Raw genomic sequence first — 15,770 nt, forward strand, 5'->3', positions numbered from 1 at the left:
TGGGGGATAACACCATTTACGGAAGGAAAGCCAGTGTGCCAAAAGTTAGTTTGGGGGCATGCAGCTGCAGTGCTGAAAATGGCTAACCACAAGTGTAATTACAGCTCTGAACATGTTAAACTGGATGAGCTGCAGGGACAACTGCTCTTAGGTGGATGAGCAGCTTTCACAAGACCACATTCTCACAGGCACAGTGGAAGGAGCAGCAAGAGGTTTCAGGCCATGAAATGGAAACAAAAGGAACTGAACATGTTTGCTACATCATTTAATGTGGAACTGGCTGATGTGCCTGACAAACAATAGCATGAAATCATTGAGCTGCAAAGCAACGATGAGCTCAAAGCTACAACACGTACAATTGCAGTTCTATAAACGTCCTGAGGATTTTCCCATTCCCATACACAGCAGTTCGTTTCAAAACAGACTAAGGGAAAAATTCTGTTACGGCACATAATTCAGTACAAAACGCCATCCACCACCCGCTAAGCTAACCTGGGTAGAGGTTTAGTGGGTCCAGAGGTGGCTCCACCCTCCTGTTTGAGTGTCTTCTCATAGGGAACATTTTTTTCCTTGGTGGGTTCTGAGCTGTAGGACCGAGCAGTTGTTCGGCACAAGGGAGAGAGAGGAGGCCGCACTGCCGACACCACCCGCCGAACTGCTCTCCCTAAGAAGGCCATGGCCCCTGTGGACAGCCAGAGGACACAGAGGGACAGAGTGATGCTGCAGAAGCAACGTGGATTGTATTGGTGAAAACAGTCAAGGTCTCACAGTGAGGTCATGCACAGTTTTTCCCACACGTCATCTGTTTGTTCTGGTTGCAGAGGATATGTCACACTAATTTCTAGTAACAGTAACAGTCAAATCTTAAGTTTATGTAGCATTATGCCAAATGGAACTGTGCATTATTGTACACACAGTATGGTGGAAAGGTCCAGGGAAAAGTCAGGCCAAACAGGAAGTTTGAGATAATGTTGCTGGATAACTCCAGTTCCAACCAGCAAGCACCTGCTTTTATTAGCGTCCTAGATTTCTTCCGCCAAAGGTTGCAGGTCTGCAGTTGGCTGCAATCTGAACAAAATTGAAAACAAAATTCCTCTACGGAGATCAAGGTTCAAAAAAAAAAAAAAAAAAGAAAGATTAAGCTGCAACTTCATCATGGTCAATGAATGACAGTATTGTTTCTTGAGGTAAAAAATCCATCCCTGCTGGATGTAATGCTTTGTCAGCCACATGGATGAACTAACAAATAATTCTTCAGCTGATAGGTGGACTGTGACCCAACAACAGGAGCACCAGAACAAGTACTAGGATGACACCAGCTGGCTGCACAAACCAATCTGCAAATATTTGAGCTGAGAGTGAAGAACATCAGTTTCATCTGGATTACTGGGGACATGCATGCATTGGCCTTGCTGTGGTTCACACTTATGAAACCCTCCAATACCCTGATGGCGAGCAGAAGACTAGAAAGTGTGCAGAAACTGGCTGATAACGTGCACTAACAGCATGCACCGCCAGGTCCAGCGTCTCCTGTTGTTACAGTGTACGAGTATTTACACGAGTGTTTCTTCGTTGTACTTGAAAATAACAAACAACACGCACATCAACGTGAATAACACAACATGCTCATTGAACAGACCGCATGCACGCGCAACGGCCCAAAACACAAACAGCGACAGCCCCTGCAGGAGGTAAACGTGGCATAAACGCTGCATGGGATCTGTCCCTCCGACAAGCACCGACTACAACCCAGCGTCACCCGAACCTGCAAGTTTCATCATACAGTAACTTTGTGGCATGACAGCAGTTTGGTTCCCACATGCACACTTACGCTCGGTTCCGCTACGCGTTAGGGACTGTCCCGGAAACTCGATGCAAGATCTAAAAAGGCGAAGAGGAAAAAAAAAAAAACACAGTTTGCAGACCTCAAGTGGCGAAAAATGGCCGAATAGTTACAAATACCAGAGAGAAACCGAGCTTTACAGCGAGGCCCAGGAGCTGCGGCTCAGTATCTGTCAGGTAATGTGAGCTGCAGCTGAGACCACAGTTGTAGTCCTTTCCTGACCCCTCCCCTCCTCCGCACCCGTCCCTCCAGCGTACTGTACCACAAATATTACTTGGCTCCAGCTCACAAATGTGTTCACTGGAATCGTGACACTGCAAATGAATGCTGATGAAGGGCCGAAACAACAGAACAGAAACGTACAGACACAAATGCCCCATTGATTTAAAAATACCCTGACGTTTCCTAAGAGTAGTATGCATTGAGAGGTAGTCAGAAAAAGGTCTACTGTGCATGAGCTAAAATATGCAACGGTCCTTTAAGTGGAGTCTTTAACAGGACCTTTAAAATCCCTAATAATAGTCTACTTTTTTCACATTTGAGTAAAAGGGTCGTTACTGTAAACCCTTTAAGGAAATGACTTAAGAAAAAAACATTGTCGAGGGAGAAAGAGAGAAGCAGCTGATGTGTTGTTTGTTCTCTTAGAGTCAATTATATAAACTGTGGTGTGTGTGTGTGTGTGTGTGTGTGTGTGTGTGTGTGTGTGTGTGTGTGTGTTGTGGGGGGAGTCAGGGTAGCAGCTGTTGTTGAGAGTTCTCAACCAAGCAGAAGTAAAACATCTGATACTGTGTGCGCGTGTGAGGCTTTGGATACATAGTCATGGGATCTGTCAGCGAATGAAATGAAGGCTGAGAAGACGTTTTTTTCGTCTCCCCAAACTCTGCCGCCAACATCACTCACCATTCTGAAACTTTACGCTGTCTGTCCCACAAGCTGATCTCGTGCGTCCCCACCTCCAAGCCAGCAGCCAATGAGGCGCTGAGTTTAGGCTCCCTCCTGTGATAGGTGGTTCTGTCCAGTTTATGCAGCCTTGAGCAGAATGTAGGAGCTGCAGCCAATCCCTCTGTCTCATGCAATGCGTGCGCGCGCATGTTCTGCTGTACGTCCGAAACTGGAAAATGGCCTACACCAACCTTTGAACTTTGCTGCCCGCTTCACACCCCTTTCATGTGGTGCGTGTACACGTAAAAGTGCATGTGCTATGCTTGTGCATGTCATCCTGCCCGATCGGTACTGCGCACGTGCACACGTCAGGTCCTATTGACGCCTGACAGGTTGGTAATTCTACCTTTACCGCCGCATTTATGCATGTGCAACATTTTTTTCCTAGGGTGACGAAGGAATGACCCGCCCTTCTCTGCCTGCGATTGGCTTACCCTGCTATTCTGACCCTAACCATCGTCACTTCTCATGCACATACTCAACCAAAAAAGGGACGTGTACTAGCCAATCAGAGGCAGAGTAAGGCGGGCCATTCCTTCGTCATCCTAGGAAAAAAATGTTTCCTGATCGGGCCTGACAAATGGAAGTAGTCAGATCTTTTACTTAAGTAAAAGTAGCAATATCACAGTGTAAAAAGACCCTTTTCCAAGGAAAAGTCCTGCATTCAAAATCTTGCTTTAGTAAAAAATTGTTGTCAAGAAACTACTGTCAAGATACACCAGTAAAAATGCACATTATGCAGAATAGCCTTTTTCAGAACATCATTGCTTTCTAATTATTATCTTAGTCTATAATAATACACGATAAGTCATTAGTCTTTGGTCTATATGTTGTATTATTTATCTGAATGTACAAAGTAACCAGGCACTAACATCAAAAGTAGTGAGTGAGGAATGAAGTACAACTATAAAGTAGCATAAAATGAAAATATTCAAGTCCCTCAAAATTGTACTGAAATACAGAACTTGAGTACTTTACATTCCACAGCTGACAGCAAGCCTGGATGCACACAGGTGTACGTTAAGAATTATCTTACTCTTATTCATTATGATCAGTGACATGATGTTCCAGAGAGATATAAAGTCACGTATACCGGGTAGATCGCTGCACATGCAGACAGCTGTGGTATGCTATAGGGTAAGTGTGTGCACTTATGTACATGCAGCCTTGTGTCTGTGCCAAGTGCTTGTGTGGAAAAAGGGACGAAACTGAACTCTTTCCAAATACTTGAAAGTTTTCATCAAGTCCTGTACTCTTTCTACCAAAATATTTCTGAAAACTGAGATTGAGACAATCTTTGATGGTTCATTAAAGTGAAATAAGGATTACACAGACTGTCATCATTATCAAAATATATAAATGAAACAATGACTGTGCAAAAGTATCTTTGTTTTGTTTTGTTGTTTTTGTTTGTTTGTTTGTTTTTTTCATTTGGTCCAAATGAAACACAAATTCCTGTCACAAATATGAGAATCTGCAACTGTGTTTCCAAATTCTGTCATGCTCAGGAAATGCAGAGTGGAACCCTATTACAGAATGAGGAAGGCAGCAGGGTGATTTCAATGATTGCTGAAGCAACAGCTGACTGACAGGTGCAGGTAGGCAGACAGGCAGGTAGGTAAAGGGCCACGTAAACATGCAGATAAGACACAATCAAAAACAAAAGCACAAAGCCACAAACTGACAGAGGATCTGGGTTTGGTATGTGAAGAGTGACTGATGAGGGTAATGAGACGTGGTGTGGAGATGGGTGGCACAGGTGAGCAGAATGAGGTGACTGCAGGGCACATGGGAGTGGCAGGATCAGGAGTGGAAATGGAAAAGTCTGGGGGCATCTGCTGGACGGATGAAAACTAATGCAGAAAAGTGGAGATGTGGTTGAAGAGAGAGACGGAGTGGTGGACACTGTGATAGTTTTCATGAAATCCACAGACTAGCATCATGCCTGGTCCAGCTGGTGACAGATCACACGGTACCCTCTTGTGGTGGATTCTTGTCAGTACAACATCTGGTGGTACTTCTATCAAATTACCGTCTCCTCAGATAATTCTCTGTCCGCAGAAAGTTTGCTTCTTAACTACTACAAAATGCATAACCATGTTCAATTAATGGAAAAATAAGGAGTAAAAACACATTTTATTAACGTTTGCAAAGTTTGCAAAACAGTTGTTCTATCATCTGAATATGAATATTTATTGCTCAAAGACACAGAAAGAGGGAGCGGGAGACTGTTTTGGCAGAAAATCCATTGCACTTTGACTGCTTGCTTTACACCATGTTGTGTGACTCATCCATAAACCACATTAACAAGGACGCAACAAATAAATTAAGACACGTGAAGGAAAAGCAACACTTATAACAACAGGCAGAATGTGAATACATGAACTCAGACCGACAGACGACTGTAACAGAAGTTTGGTGTAACTTGATCATTGTGATATAAATCCACGAGGGAGATCAGAATTACAACATCAGTTACTTGCATTGCAAACCTGTGCTGACAAAGTGCCAACACGTTCGAAGACTTAAGGATCCCAGTGATGCTACAAAAGGTTTATTAAAGGCTGCTCTTTAACATGGCTTTTATAGACCTACAGGTGTGGGGTCATTTTTAACACATGATGTAGCGCAGGAAAGTAGCTGGTTCTCCTCCAAAAAGTAGCAGCCCTCTGCCAAAGCTGGACGAATGCTTGACACCACGAGGGCCAGAGACAGCCTCTTACATAGAGCACTCCTTAAGTGATTTGCTGCATGTCTAAACTTGTCACCATTTATGACTATGATTCACATAATTGTGCAGTATTATAGTGCGAAGAATATTTTCTGTCAATTCAAACCACATTGAAACCACATTTTGTTCCTGATTACTGTTGCTTAAAGTGAAATGACAAGAAACATTTTTTAGATTTACTGTCATTTAAATTACTTTAGAGTAATGTAAACTACATCTAAGTTCTGAACTTGAAATCTAATTTCTGCAACTAAATGTAAAGACTATTAGACGACAGCCATGGAGGTGAAGGTATTCTAATGAGTCAATGTTATTTCAGTTAATCTATTAATGACTAATAGTCTAAAAAAAATTAAAGAAGCTTAAATTATTCAAATGCAAACATTCAATGTGTTCGTTTCACACACATAATACTTCCTGAATACAATCTGGTACCAATGAAACAGTCTTATACTGTCCTTAGAAACCATGAGGTACATCAGTTTAAAGGCCACGGGAAACACAAGGGCGTCAGGGTCAGTCTAGCTATGTGTTAAATACCTGATGGAAGACATGCACAAATGGAGAAATGAACGGACAAATATACAAACACGGAAAACAGGAAAAGATAGAATTAACAATATGTCGCCTTTGTCCAGACTTTCCAGGATTTGTGACCAGGGCAGCTACTGTCGCCCCAGTCAGCGCTCGACAAACTAACCAACAAAAAAAAAAGTCCCTGTTAAGCTGCTTCTCCCTAAAAGCTGTGTAATTAGCATTATAAACATGGAATCATGACAATCAGACGCACCATCAGGAGCATACATTCAAGCAAAAATGCTCTTGACATCAACCATAAAAACTTTATCTCATAATATTAAAAAACGTCTGAATAAAGTAAAAAAAAAAATGGATTGGTCTCATGATTAATGTGCAAGTTCAAGCATTTGAATCACTAAGACACCTGTACAAGTATTAAAACACCCATTGTTTGACATGTCTTTACAAACAGCCTCCATCAGCACTGTCCCTTATATTGTAACCGCCCCCCCCCCAACAAAAAACAACCATCTTGTGCCATACACGCAACATGATTTGAAAAATCCAAAGTCAAAAAAATCCAAAGTTTGAACGACACTGAGCATGTCAGTGGTGTGACACAGAGTGGACGAAACAAAGTCTGAGAACACTTTCTCTTCTCTTTCTCTTCTCAGCGTCTGTCTCTCTGCCCTCGTGGCCTTTTGACCTGCAGGTCCTCCAGACGGTGGCGTCTGCTCCGCACTAAAGCTCATCCCTGTAGGCCCCTGACAGCATGTCAGGAGGCGGCGCAGACCCTTTCAGGGTCTTGTGGGAACCCCTCCAATCAGTGCGCACAGAGTCATCGTCCCACAGGGTGGACGTCTCTGTGTCGCTCACCCACTGGGGATCACCGGCGTAGTGACACGGCTGCACCAGGAGGGGGCGTGTACTGAAGGCTTGTAAATTCCTGTTGGGGAAATGGGACTTGTAGTCCTCGCTGCAGAGAGAGAACAGTGAGAGGGTTTATGTACATGTGATTCAGCTGAGACTTTAACACATATCGAGTGTGTCCATAAAATATACAACAGTGTGGAAAACTGCATAAGAGGTAAAACATTAGTGCACTTTTAGCAATGTTTCCTGTATTTGAAATACACTGATGTGACAAGAGATGGAGACAGAGGCTGATTTTCAAACACAGTTCAGTTACTCTTAGCGTGAAAGGCGACAGCAGGACCAATGTGTGGTGTGCGGTTGTTGTGTACTCTTAGCGGACTAGTCAAGCATATCGAATTGGAGTCACAGAGGTGAGAGAGAAAGAGAGAGAATAGAGAAAGTGGGTTGGCTATAAGCCAGTTTTCCACACATGATGGAGCACAGGGACACTGCCAGGCCTTCTGGTTTGCAGGCCCTTCAGCTCAGGCAGCATTTCATCTCTTACAGTCAGCTCCTCCTATGTGTCTCAGTTACTCTGCTAGATCACGACTGTGGGATGATGAGGAAATCATTTGATTCAGGCTAATTTCAGAGATATTAGGGTCAGAGTTGCATAGATGCTATCAATAAGTAAATAAATTAAAAAAAAACTACAGACTTTAGGGGATGTTTCGCATTTCAAAGATGACACAATGAGTGCATGTCAGACTGTCTTTAGAAAGAAACAAACAATCACAATGACATCACCAAACATCTTGAGTGAGTTATAGCATTGTGGGATGGAGGAGTAATTTGTGTGGGAAGGCAAAGAAGAGCATTTTCAGACTGTGGGAGGATCTAAATGCTCTTGCTGCTTCGAGGCAACCTTGGCTGCACCAAATGTGGAACCAGCATGAATAACAGAGGGTGAACAAGCCATGCTAGCTGCTCTGTGAGGCTATACTCAGGCCCAGCTGTCCTTTGAGAACAATGCTAACAATGACAGGCTAGCATGCTAGCATTTAGCAAGTTTATGGTTTATCATGTTTAGTGTCTTAGTTTAGAGTTTTAGCATGCTAACATTTGCAAAATAGCACAAATCATGAAGTATAGCTGAGGCTGACGGAATGTCAAGTCTGTACATCATCAAAGGAAAAATGTTCAGAAGGATTAAAGACTTTCTTTGAAATGTGGTGCTTTTAGCTTCCAGCAAGCACAACATACTAAACTGACAAGAATAGAAATTATGGCCAACACTGACCTTATTTCCAAAGAACCTCAGAGAAGTAAAGCACAGATTTCACTACAGTTCTTGATTCGGCTCATGCCACAAAAAACTAGGCTAAATATGTAACACGTATTCAAGTTTAGGCGACTGCAAGGAAGATTGTTTTTGGCAGTTACAAGGTCAGTTTTAGCTTTATAGGTCTGGCAGCAGAGAGAGGTTATAGAGCGCTGAAGGAGTTTTATCACATCAGTGTCAGAATTTCATCAAAATATTCACAAAGATTAAAACGAGAATTATAATTTGAGCATGCGGGGTGAATATCTGGATTCAGTGCTGTTTTACATACTTTGGATGCTTGTCATACATGATGGGCAGGAATTCATCGACAGGCAGCATCTTGGACAGCGGCTCAGCGTTCAGCAGTTTTTGGGCTCCCTGCAGGGAGATGGCGTAGGACAGAGTCCAATACGAGTAGTCGGCCATCACCAGGTTGCGGACGTTCTCCACCGGCTCCTCCTTTCCAGGATTCACCTGCTTCCTGCCGAAGTATCTGCAGCAACGTGAAGCCATAATGAGAAAAAACGAGGATGAAAGAGAGCAAAAACAGCAGTGAAGAAGAAAAGAAGGGATGTCCAAAACATCTGGGTCCAGAAATCTGCTGCAGAGGTGCTCTTCTTTGATGCCAAATGGGTTGGAAATCATTTTTGAAACATCGTCTTTTTTTTTGCAGCATTTGTTCTGCACATGTGTGAGTTACGTTAACCACAGACACACAGAGATACTTTCAACATGCGTCTCAAGTTTTGTGTAATCATGTCAGCATGATTTCAGTGAAAAAGGTTTGTTTCTATGTCCTGTGGAAACCTATTACCTATTCAATTAATTATTAAACCTGTTAAAGCAAGAACCACACAAATAAAATGCGTCCTTCTTACATGATGTCCCAGTCCAGTTCCACCAGCTCCACCTCCTCCATCAGTCTGAGGGCGCGTCGTTTGAAGTTGGCCTGGAAGCGAACGTCGTCCTCAAAGACCAGCGCCTTGTCCAACTGCAGGTCCACCATCTGAGGAGAAGAGGGACAAACGCTTGATATTCTTGTGTTCTGATAGCTGGCTCCATTTTTGGTCAGCTTCCAAGATGGTAAAACCTCGACTTTAAACTTTTCAAATCAAATCTCATTTTTTATAGCAGAGAGAAAAAAATAGTTATCAAGCTAACTCAGCAAATATGACATCTATCTGGCAAATTTGAGTTTTGGTTCTTTGAATTTCAGTCTTTAATATTTAGTTTTTTTTCTTAGCTTAGCGTAAATGCTGGAGACAGGGGAAACAGTTAGCACGGCTGGGTGAACAGTTGTTTTTACACTTACACAGTTGTTCGGACTTTATCAGTCAGTCATGCCAATAAAGACTTACGTGTGTGTGTGTGTGTGTGTGTGTGTGTGTGTGTGTGTGTGTGTGTGTGTAACTGTGAGTGTCTTCTCACCTCCTTCCAGATGAAGAAATGGCTGAGGAAGCAGCCCACCTCTCCTTTGGTCAGCGTGCGTCCAGAGAACGGGTCGTAGTAGCCTGGCAGGAGGTCGACACCCAGGATCTTGATGTCGCTGCTGTTCAGTGCACTGCATACACACACATATCATATCATATCTATAAATGAATATATCTTCCTATTGCCATCATTCAGAATGTGATTAAAATAGAACCCAGCACGATGAATTAAACCAAACCATGAGCTGATGCTTCTGTACATTTCTGCAGAGAATTTTCTTTTTTTCTCACCAACCATTCTCCACTCTGCCTCTTCTGTCAGTGTCTGCTTATTGGTACTGATTTTTCTCTCTAGGAACACATCTCCTAGAAACATCTTTCCCTGATAGTTTACTCACTTTCCATCCACAGCGTCCACCACCTTGACGTCAACCTCCAGCTCATTCAGAGAGAACAGCATCCGCTCTCTACGGTCAGGACGCCGCCGCAGATTAATCAGGTATATCTGAGGAGAGGAGGACAATCCTTATTTAAGTGCATGAAATGTATGCCATTTAAATACTTCCTGCAGAAAACACTTTTGTGTAATAATGCTCTTTGCACTTCCTCTGAATGACAAAACAGCACGAAAAGCCTTTAAAAAGGTTGATTTACTCCATGCTTTCATTATTTCACAGCCCTTTGTGTGAGTTTCAAAATGTAATTAAATGCAGATGTCTGGACAGGCGAGGCACAACCAGGCACAGCATCAGACATTTGATTAATACCATTCACGAATCAGGGTAAATACACAACACAAGACCGTGTTACAAACAGTAAGTTTAAATGTTAGGGTCTGGTGTTTTTTTTCACAGATGCTGAGTCTACCATGTTGATTAGGAAAAAAATCTAACGTATATTAATATATCAGAAATGACTGCATGTCTAAAACAGAGCTACATCTCCAACAGACAACCAACAGGACGTCTCTTACCTCATCAAAGCCCATGAGGTCTCTCTGTTTGGGGAACATGTGGACGTAGCGTGAGGGCTGCATTGGAGGGCCGTCAACTGTTTGACAAAGAGGAAACACAAGTTAGAACCAACACAACATGATGAATGCTGTTTGTTGCTTGTTATCTCTCTGTCTCTGTTCTTACTTATGGACTCAAGGTGGACATGGACAAAGTTGAGGGCATCGTCCTCCAAGGTGTGGTGAGGTTTGGCTGGGACATTCAGGTAGCCGTAACGCTGCTTGTTACACAGGTACATCTGTATCTCTGAGCAGCAACAAAGATGAATTGATCAATGAATGAATGAGATATTAGAGGAAACCCCATTATTTATCTTTTTCTCCCTGTGATTACAAAGGGGAACCACAAACAGGCGCCAACGAACCTGCAGCCCGGCACGAGAAGGCGAACACGATGATGTCGTCGTAGGGCCACGAGTAGTCCTCGTGAGGAGGGAAGAAGGCTAGTTTCTTCATGCCTTCCTTCCTTAAATCCAGCAGCATGGTGGAGTGGACCATGGGCACAGGGAAGCAGCCCAGTCTGTGGCGGTGACGGGTGGGAAAATACTCAGCTGTTCGGCGATAATAGCCCTGAGAGACAGATGCATTAGGATATACAGTAAGAATGTCAGGACAAAACAGTCGATACAGAAGTATGGCTACTTTGAACGTAACTTTAATCTCTCTCCTGTCACCTGGAAGCAACTTTATACAATCAAGGAATGATGTTTATATTAGAACACATATTTAAAGTTGACACTCACCTGCGGAGTGATGCCGCACCAGTAGTTGGAGTACGCTCCCTGAGAGTCGAGCATGGGAGCGATGACTGACTTGTTCTCCGCTATGAGCAGGTTGAGCGTGTCTGGGTTGGTGAGGATATTGTCTGTGTCAGCATACTGTAGCAGTGAGACGCACAGGGGACAAAGGACAGAGAGAAAAGCAGGAGAGTGACTGTGGTGTCTCTGGAACAATGGATGCCAAAACTTTTTTTCTTGGATGAAACACCAGCAGCAAAGAGAACAAATCTCATCAGATAAATCAAGAGTATGAATCATACGCTGCTGTCACAAGAAAGATTCTTTTATTATGTACCAGGATGTAATCGGCCCAGCGTTTTCTGGCAAAGTTTAGCGCTGCCTGCTTCAGCTTCATCACGTATTCATATCTGCTGTTGGGCCAATGCTTGGGACCCAACTCTCCTGCATAGGACCTATGACATAGAGAAGCAATAGACACTTTACACTTGTTATACTGTTTTACCCAAATGCATTCTATATGTGGCCTATATATGTCCAAAGACAGTGTACAAGGAAGCTTAGCAGAGTTCAGTCAGACTGTATAATTGACATGCACATATATTTCTACCAACAGCCTCTTCAGTTCAAACAGATGTCCACACAGAGTTAGGCGTATGGACAAGCAGAGGCGTGCTGCATCATTCCTTATTATGCAAAGTGAAAGTGAGCGCTATCTGTACGCTGTACAGTGGCTCCACCATGACTAATAGGTGTGCTAGAAAGGTCTGCTAATAAACTTTCACGGTGCATCGGACCAATAGAGTGAGAGGGAGTGACCAAGATCAGTGCTAGATGTATAGTTTTGGACCATTTGTTCATGCATTTTGGTCACCCCCATTTGATTAATTCAGCTTTTCAGCAAATGAATCACACAAGAAAGCTCCGACTGCGATCTTGCTGAAAATAAAAGAGAGAAAATAGGCTTTTCCTTCTTATTAATGCACCTGCTGAAGTGTCCTGGGGAAGATTTGCTTCGACCCACAGGCTCCCTACTCTAAAACAAAGTGCAACACATTAAATATATTTGGACTTACGTGGGCTGTTCCATCGGTCTCCATTCAACATAATGGTAGAATTTCTGCATGACAGTCAGCCACTCTTTCAGAATGGCTGTGGTGTTGTCTGAGTTGTGATCTGTGGCTGCCCTGAGGGACACAGAGAAGCGGAGTGTAATGCAAAAGCAAGGAGAAGATCAGACTTAAGACACAGACATGTTTCAAATGCTAGTTTAATGGAGGGAAAATTAATTTCAACAAAATCTTTAAGATGCACAAATACCACCAAATTACCAGTCTCATCTCTGAAGCATTTTTACTGCATATGATACTCCTCGGAAGCATGTTTTGGATCTCTTTCCCCTCATAGGACAATATCTGAGAAAGCTCTCTTAAAAAAGAAGATAAGCTTAAAGAGCATCACTAAATTTGAAGAGGCTTTATTTAATGGGGTGTCACATTGGCTTGTTCCTGATACCTGCACATAACTTTGTGCATAATCCTCAGAAGTGTTATTTCTAGAGTAAGAGTGACCTTGCTTCCACTTCAGAGCTGGAATATCAGCTGCAGTAAACTTTTACTTGGTAGGAAGCAACTTGGTATAAACCCTCAGTCAAAACACAATCAGAGATTTTGCAATATTATTCAATCTCCCTTTAGCGATCCCAATCATAACCATCAATTAGCAGAACTTCTCTGCTGCCATACTGAAAATATTTACAGGATTTTTGCAACAACGAGAGGAAACATTCAGATTTTTCAGGTATTTCAAATGTTGGATTATCTGAAAACACACTCTTGTCTAGTTCTTCCAAACATTATCAATTTCCAAATGGATTTTTGGAGAACATCCTGTGCTATCGTGACATATGATGCCATACACTGTGACGTATGTCACGCTGTGAACGCGCCACCTACAGCACCCTTATCGCCTTCATGCAGTACATAACATCCCATTTTTGGATGTTGCCACATCAGTATTTACCAGCTCATGCTATGTACAAATCACAGCCCTGTTTTGAACTGTAGGCAGCTCAACAACAGTTTATAGTTCCTCTTAGCTCCAGATTCGTTAAACCAAACTTTGCATTTCCAAGCAGAATCACTTTTAGATGAGATCAGAGTCATTTTATGACACATGAAGTCCCGCACAGAGTTCAGTTTGTGGGTTTCACTCATTAGTGTTACGCCTATTTTAAAATAGCTGTTAAGAAAGCATGTCAGTTAGCAGAAACGGCAGATTAAATGTCATGCAATCCACAGTAGGAAATGGATGTGGCGGAGTGGAGGGCAGCCTGCGCTATGAAAGGCGCTGAGGGGATAGGGGAGGGGTAGGACGCTGCTGCTTTCACAAACTCATTTAAATGCCATTGACCTTTTGAACGGCTGCTGTGGTCGGATAAAGAAAAAAGCAGAGCCCTCTACAAACAGCCCGGCAGTGTATGCAGTGAGCAGTGTCCATGCAGGAAAACCCACCACACAGAGATGCGATCTTTGGGGTAGTTGAGTCTCTCCAGAGCTCCGAGGTAGTACGGCAGAGAATGAGCAGTGTTTCTGGCTATGATCGCGACAACCACCGTAGGAGGCTGCATTTTCGACTCCTCCGGGTACCTCTCCTCCGAAAAGTAGCACTCTGCCTGGAAAACCAAGGCCCCAAAAAGTACAAAGTAAAGTAACATGGTGGGAGCTGTGAGGATCCGAGTCCACGGTGCGTCGGCGCAGCACGTAGCCGCTGGACGCGTCAGCAATCCAAGAAGAGAAAAAAAGGGCATTCCCAAATCTTCTACCTCCCCCTCTGACATATTGTACAAGCTGGCTCGTTTTTTTCCAAGAACAGGTCCAAATCCAGTCACGAGAGGCTTTAATTACAGCTTCCGCTTCAGGGCCGCGGCACGAGACTAGATCTGACCGCGTTATCCAAAAATGAAGGCGTGATTTGGCCAGATTATAGTTCTTCTACACATCTGTGCAAACAATGGTGACACAGTGTGAGGGGAAGCTATGACGTTCATCATTGAACATGCAGTCAGACAAGCGTCCAAACATCAGTTTACCATCAGTCACGGCAGCATGACTGTGAAGAAGTGCGTTTAGAGTAGCAATTTCATATGAGAAGACGTTACTTTTTCCATTTTTAACATCATTTTCAAATTTAAAGATGACTCATGTCTTATTTTAAACATTTCCTGTTTATTTAATGTTATGAAATAACACTTGAGAGGGACAGATATTGGCTAAAACTGTAAAATGTAGAAATATGAAGGCTAAAATGTGCATCAGTACATGGCAGCTTCTGTTTGTTCTGGCAGCAATTTCACACATTCACCAGCAGAGGGAGGGTTTGATCCAAGGGAAGGTCCAGCCGAGCGTCTGTCTGAGGAACGTGCCGTGGTTTCTCTGGTTAACTAATTACAAGTATAGCGCTCCAGTGCTATTCTGGGCCACTTTAGTTTTACATGAGTACTTTCATGCTGCTTTGAACCTCTACTCCTCGGCATTTAGAGAGGTATATTCTTCTGTTGACTCTACTAGATTTATGCAGCAACAATAGTTACCAGCGTCTTTGCAGCTAAACCATGCTGCAAACAAATGATCAACTTAAAAAATATGATGCATTACAAACAATACATGCAGTGTAAAACAGTTCACACCAGTTAATATAATAATAAAACACTGAAAGGAGGCGTTTTGCAAGCTTTAAGTACATTTTGCTGATAACCCGTCTGTACTTTTAATATTTTTTACACTGTAGTATCGCTTCTTTCATTTAAGTAAAAGTATTTCTTCCACCATTTGGTGAATTACAGTCACTGCATATGGCCTAATGTGCTGAAAGCCTCACTGAGCTCCCAAAGGAACAACTCAGAGGCTGCTCCTATGCATCTGCTGCAGCTCATTGGTTACCTCACACAGTCTGTGGGGCTCACACACTTATGAAGCAATCTGAAATTTCTCAAAATAAATAAATGAATGAAATAAAAAGATTGTGTTCAATGAAGAAGATAATTGGAAAAAAGAAAAGACAGGTTGAAATGGCGTCTAAAACTGTGTTTGTGAAGGTGGCTGCATGTTCGAAACGCTGGCGTAATGCGGTGCCACAGTGACGGCATCGTGGCTGCAGCAGTATCTCATAAGAAGGGTTAAGTAATGAGTTTAAAGTAGTAAACAGTGGAGGCTTGATCAGGCAAGCCGTGATCAATAGGACTGATAGCTGAATGAGTGGAGTCATGGCAGTTCTTAACAGCGATGTCAGAAAGTCTCTGGTACTCAGCCAAGAGGACTTTTTAAATTTTAAGTACAGCTTGTAATTTGTCATTTTCCATTTGCACTCTAGCTTTAT

The 15,770-nt window shown here is 42.9% G+C and overlaps 2 protein-coding genes across 3 annotated transcripts in view; both read right to left on the minus strand.

The window, feature by feature from the left end:
• Positions 1–2,856, minus strand: part of sardh (sarcosine dehydrogenase) — a 41,258-nt gene extending 38,402 nt beyond the window's left edge. Inside the window, exons 1-2 of one of the 2 annotated variants that reach the window (XM_076758998.1) lie at positions 2,744–2,856; positions 493–682 (exon numbers count right to left, since the gene is read on the minus strand). In XM_076758998.1, the coding sequence (XP_076615113.1) occupies positions 493–677 (185 nt within the window). In that variant the 5' untranslated portion in view covers positions 678–682; positions 2,744–2,856. Of the gene's footprint in view, positions 1–492; positions 683–1,831; positions 2,056–2,743 lie in introns of those variants that run through there. The other variant, XM_076758997.1, reaches the window with a different exon arrangement.
• A 2,046-nt stretch (positions 2,857–4,902) lies between these two features.
• Positions 4,903–14,374, minus strand: cercam (cerebral endothelial cell adhesion molecule). Its single transcript, XM_076759001.1, has 12 exons — positions 13,907–14,374; positions 12,470–12,580; positions 11,731–11,848; positions 11,400–11,534; positions 11,022–11,226; positions 10,784–10,903; positions 10,618–10,694; positions 10,043–10,149; positions 9,643–9,775; positions 9,093–9,220; positions 8,504–8,707; positions 4,903–7,011 (listed from the first exon to the last, which is right to left on the minus strand). The coding sequence occupies exons 1-12, from the start codon at positions 14,230–14,232 to the stop codon at positions 6,777–6,779; spliced, it is 1,899 nt and encodes a 632-aa protein (XP_076615116.1). The 5' UTR covers positions 14,233–14,374; the 3' UTR covers positions 4,903–6,776.
• Positions 14,375–15,770: the final 1,396 nt, after the last annotated feature.

Source organism: Chaetodon auriga, chromosome 19, assembly GCF_051107435.1.
Source record: "Chaetodon auriga isolate fChaAug3 chromosome 19, fChaAug3.hap1, whole genome shotgun sequence".
NCBI classification, from domain to species: domain Eukaryota; kingdom Metazoa; phylum Chordata; class Actinopteri; order Chaetodontiformes; family Chaetodontidae; genus Chaetodon; species Chaetodon auriga.

Coding starts and splice junctions, on each gene's coding strand:
- cercam (XM_076759001.1), bottom strand. CDS start 14,232: ATGTCAGAGGGGGAGGTAGAAGATTTGGGAATGCCCTTTTTTTCTCTT. Junction 10,904..11,021: donor CTTCTCGTGCCGGGCTGCAG/GTTCGTTGGCGC, acceptor GTTGCTGCTCAG/AGATACAGATGTACCTGTGT. Junction 8,708..9,092: donor GAACTGGACTGGGACATCAT/GTAAGAAGGACG, acceptor ACGTTGCTGCAG/ATACTTCGGCAGGAAGCAGG.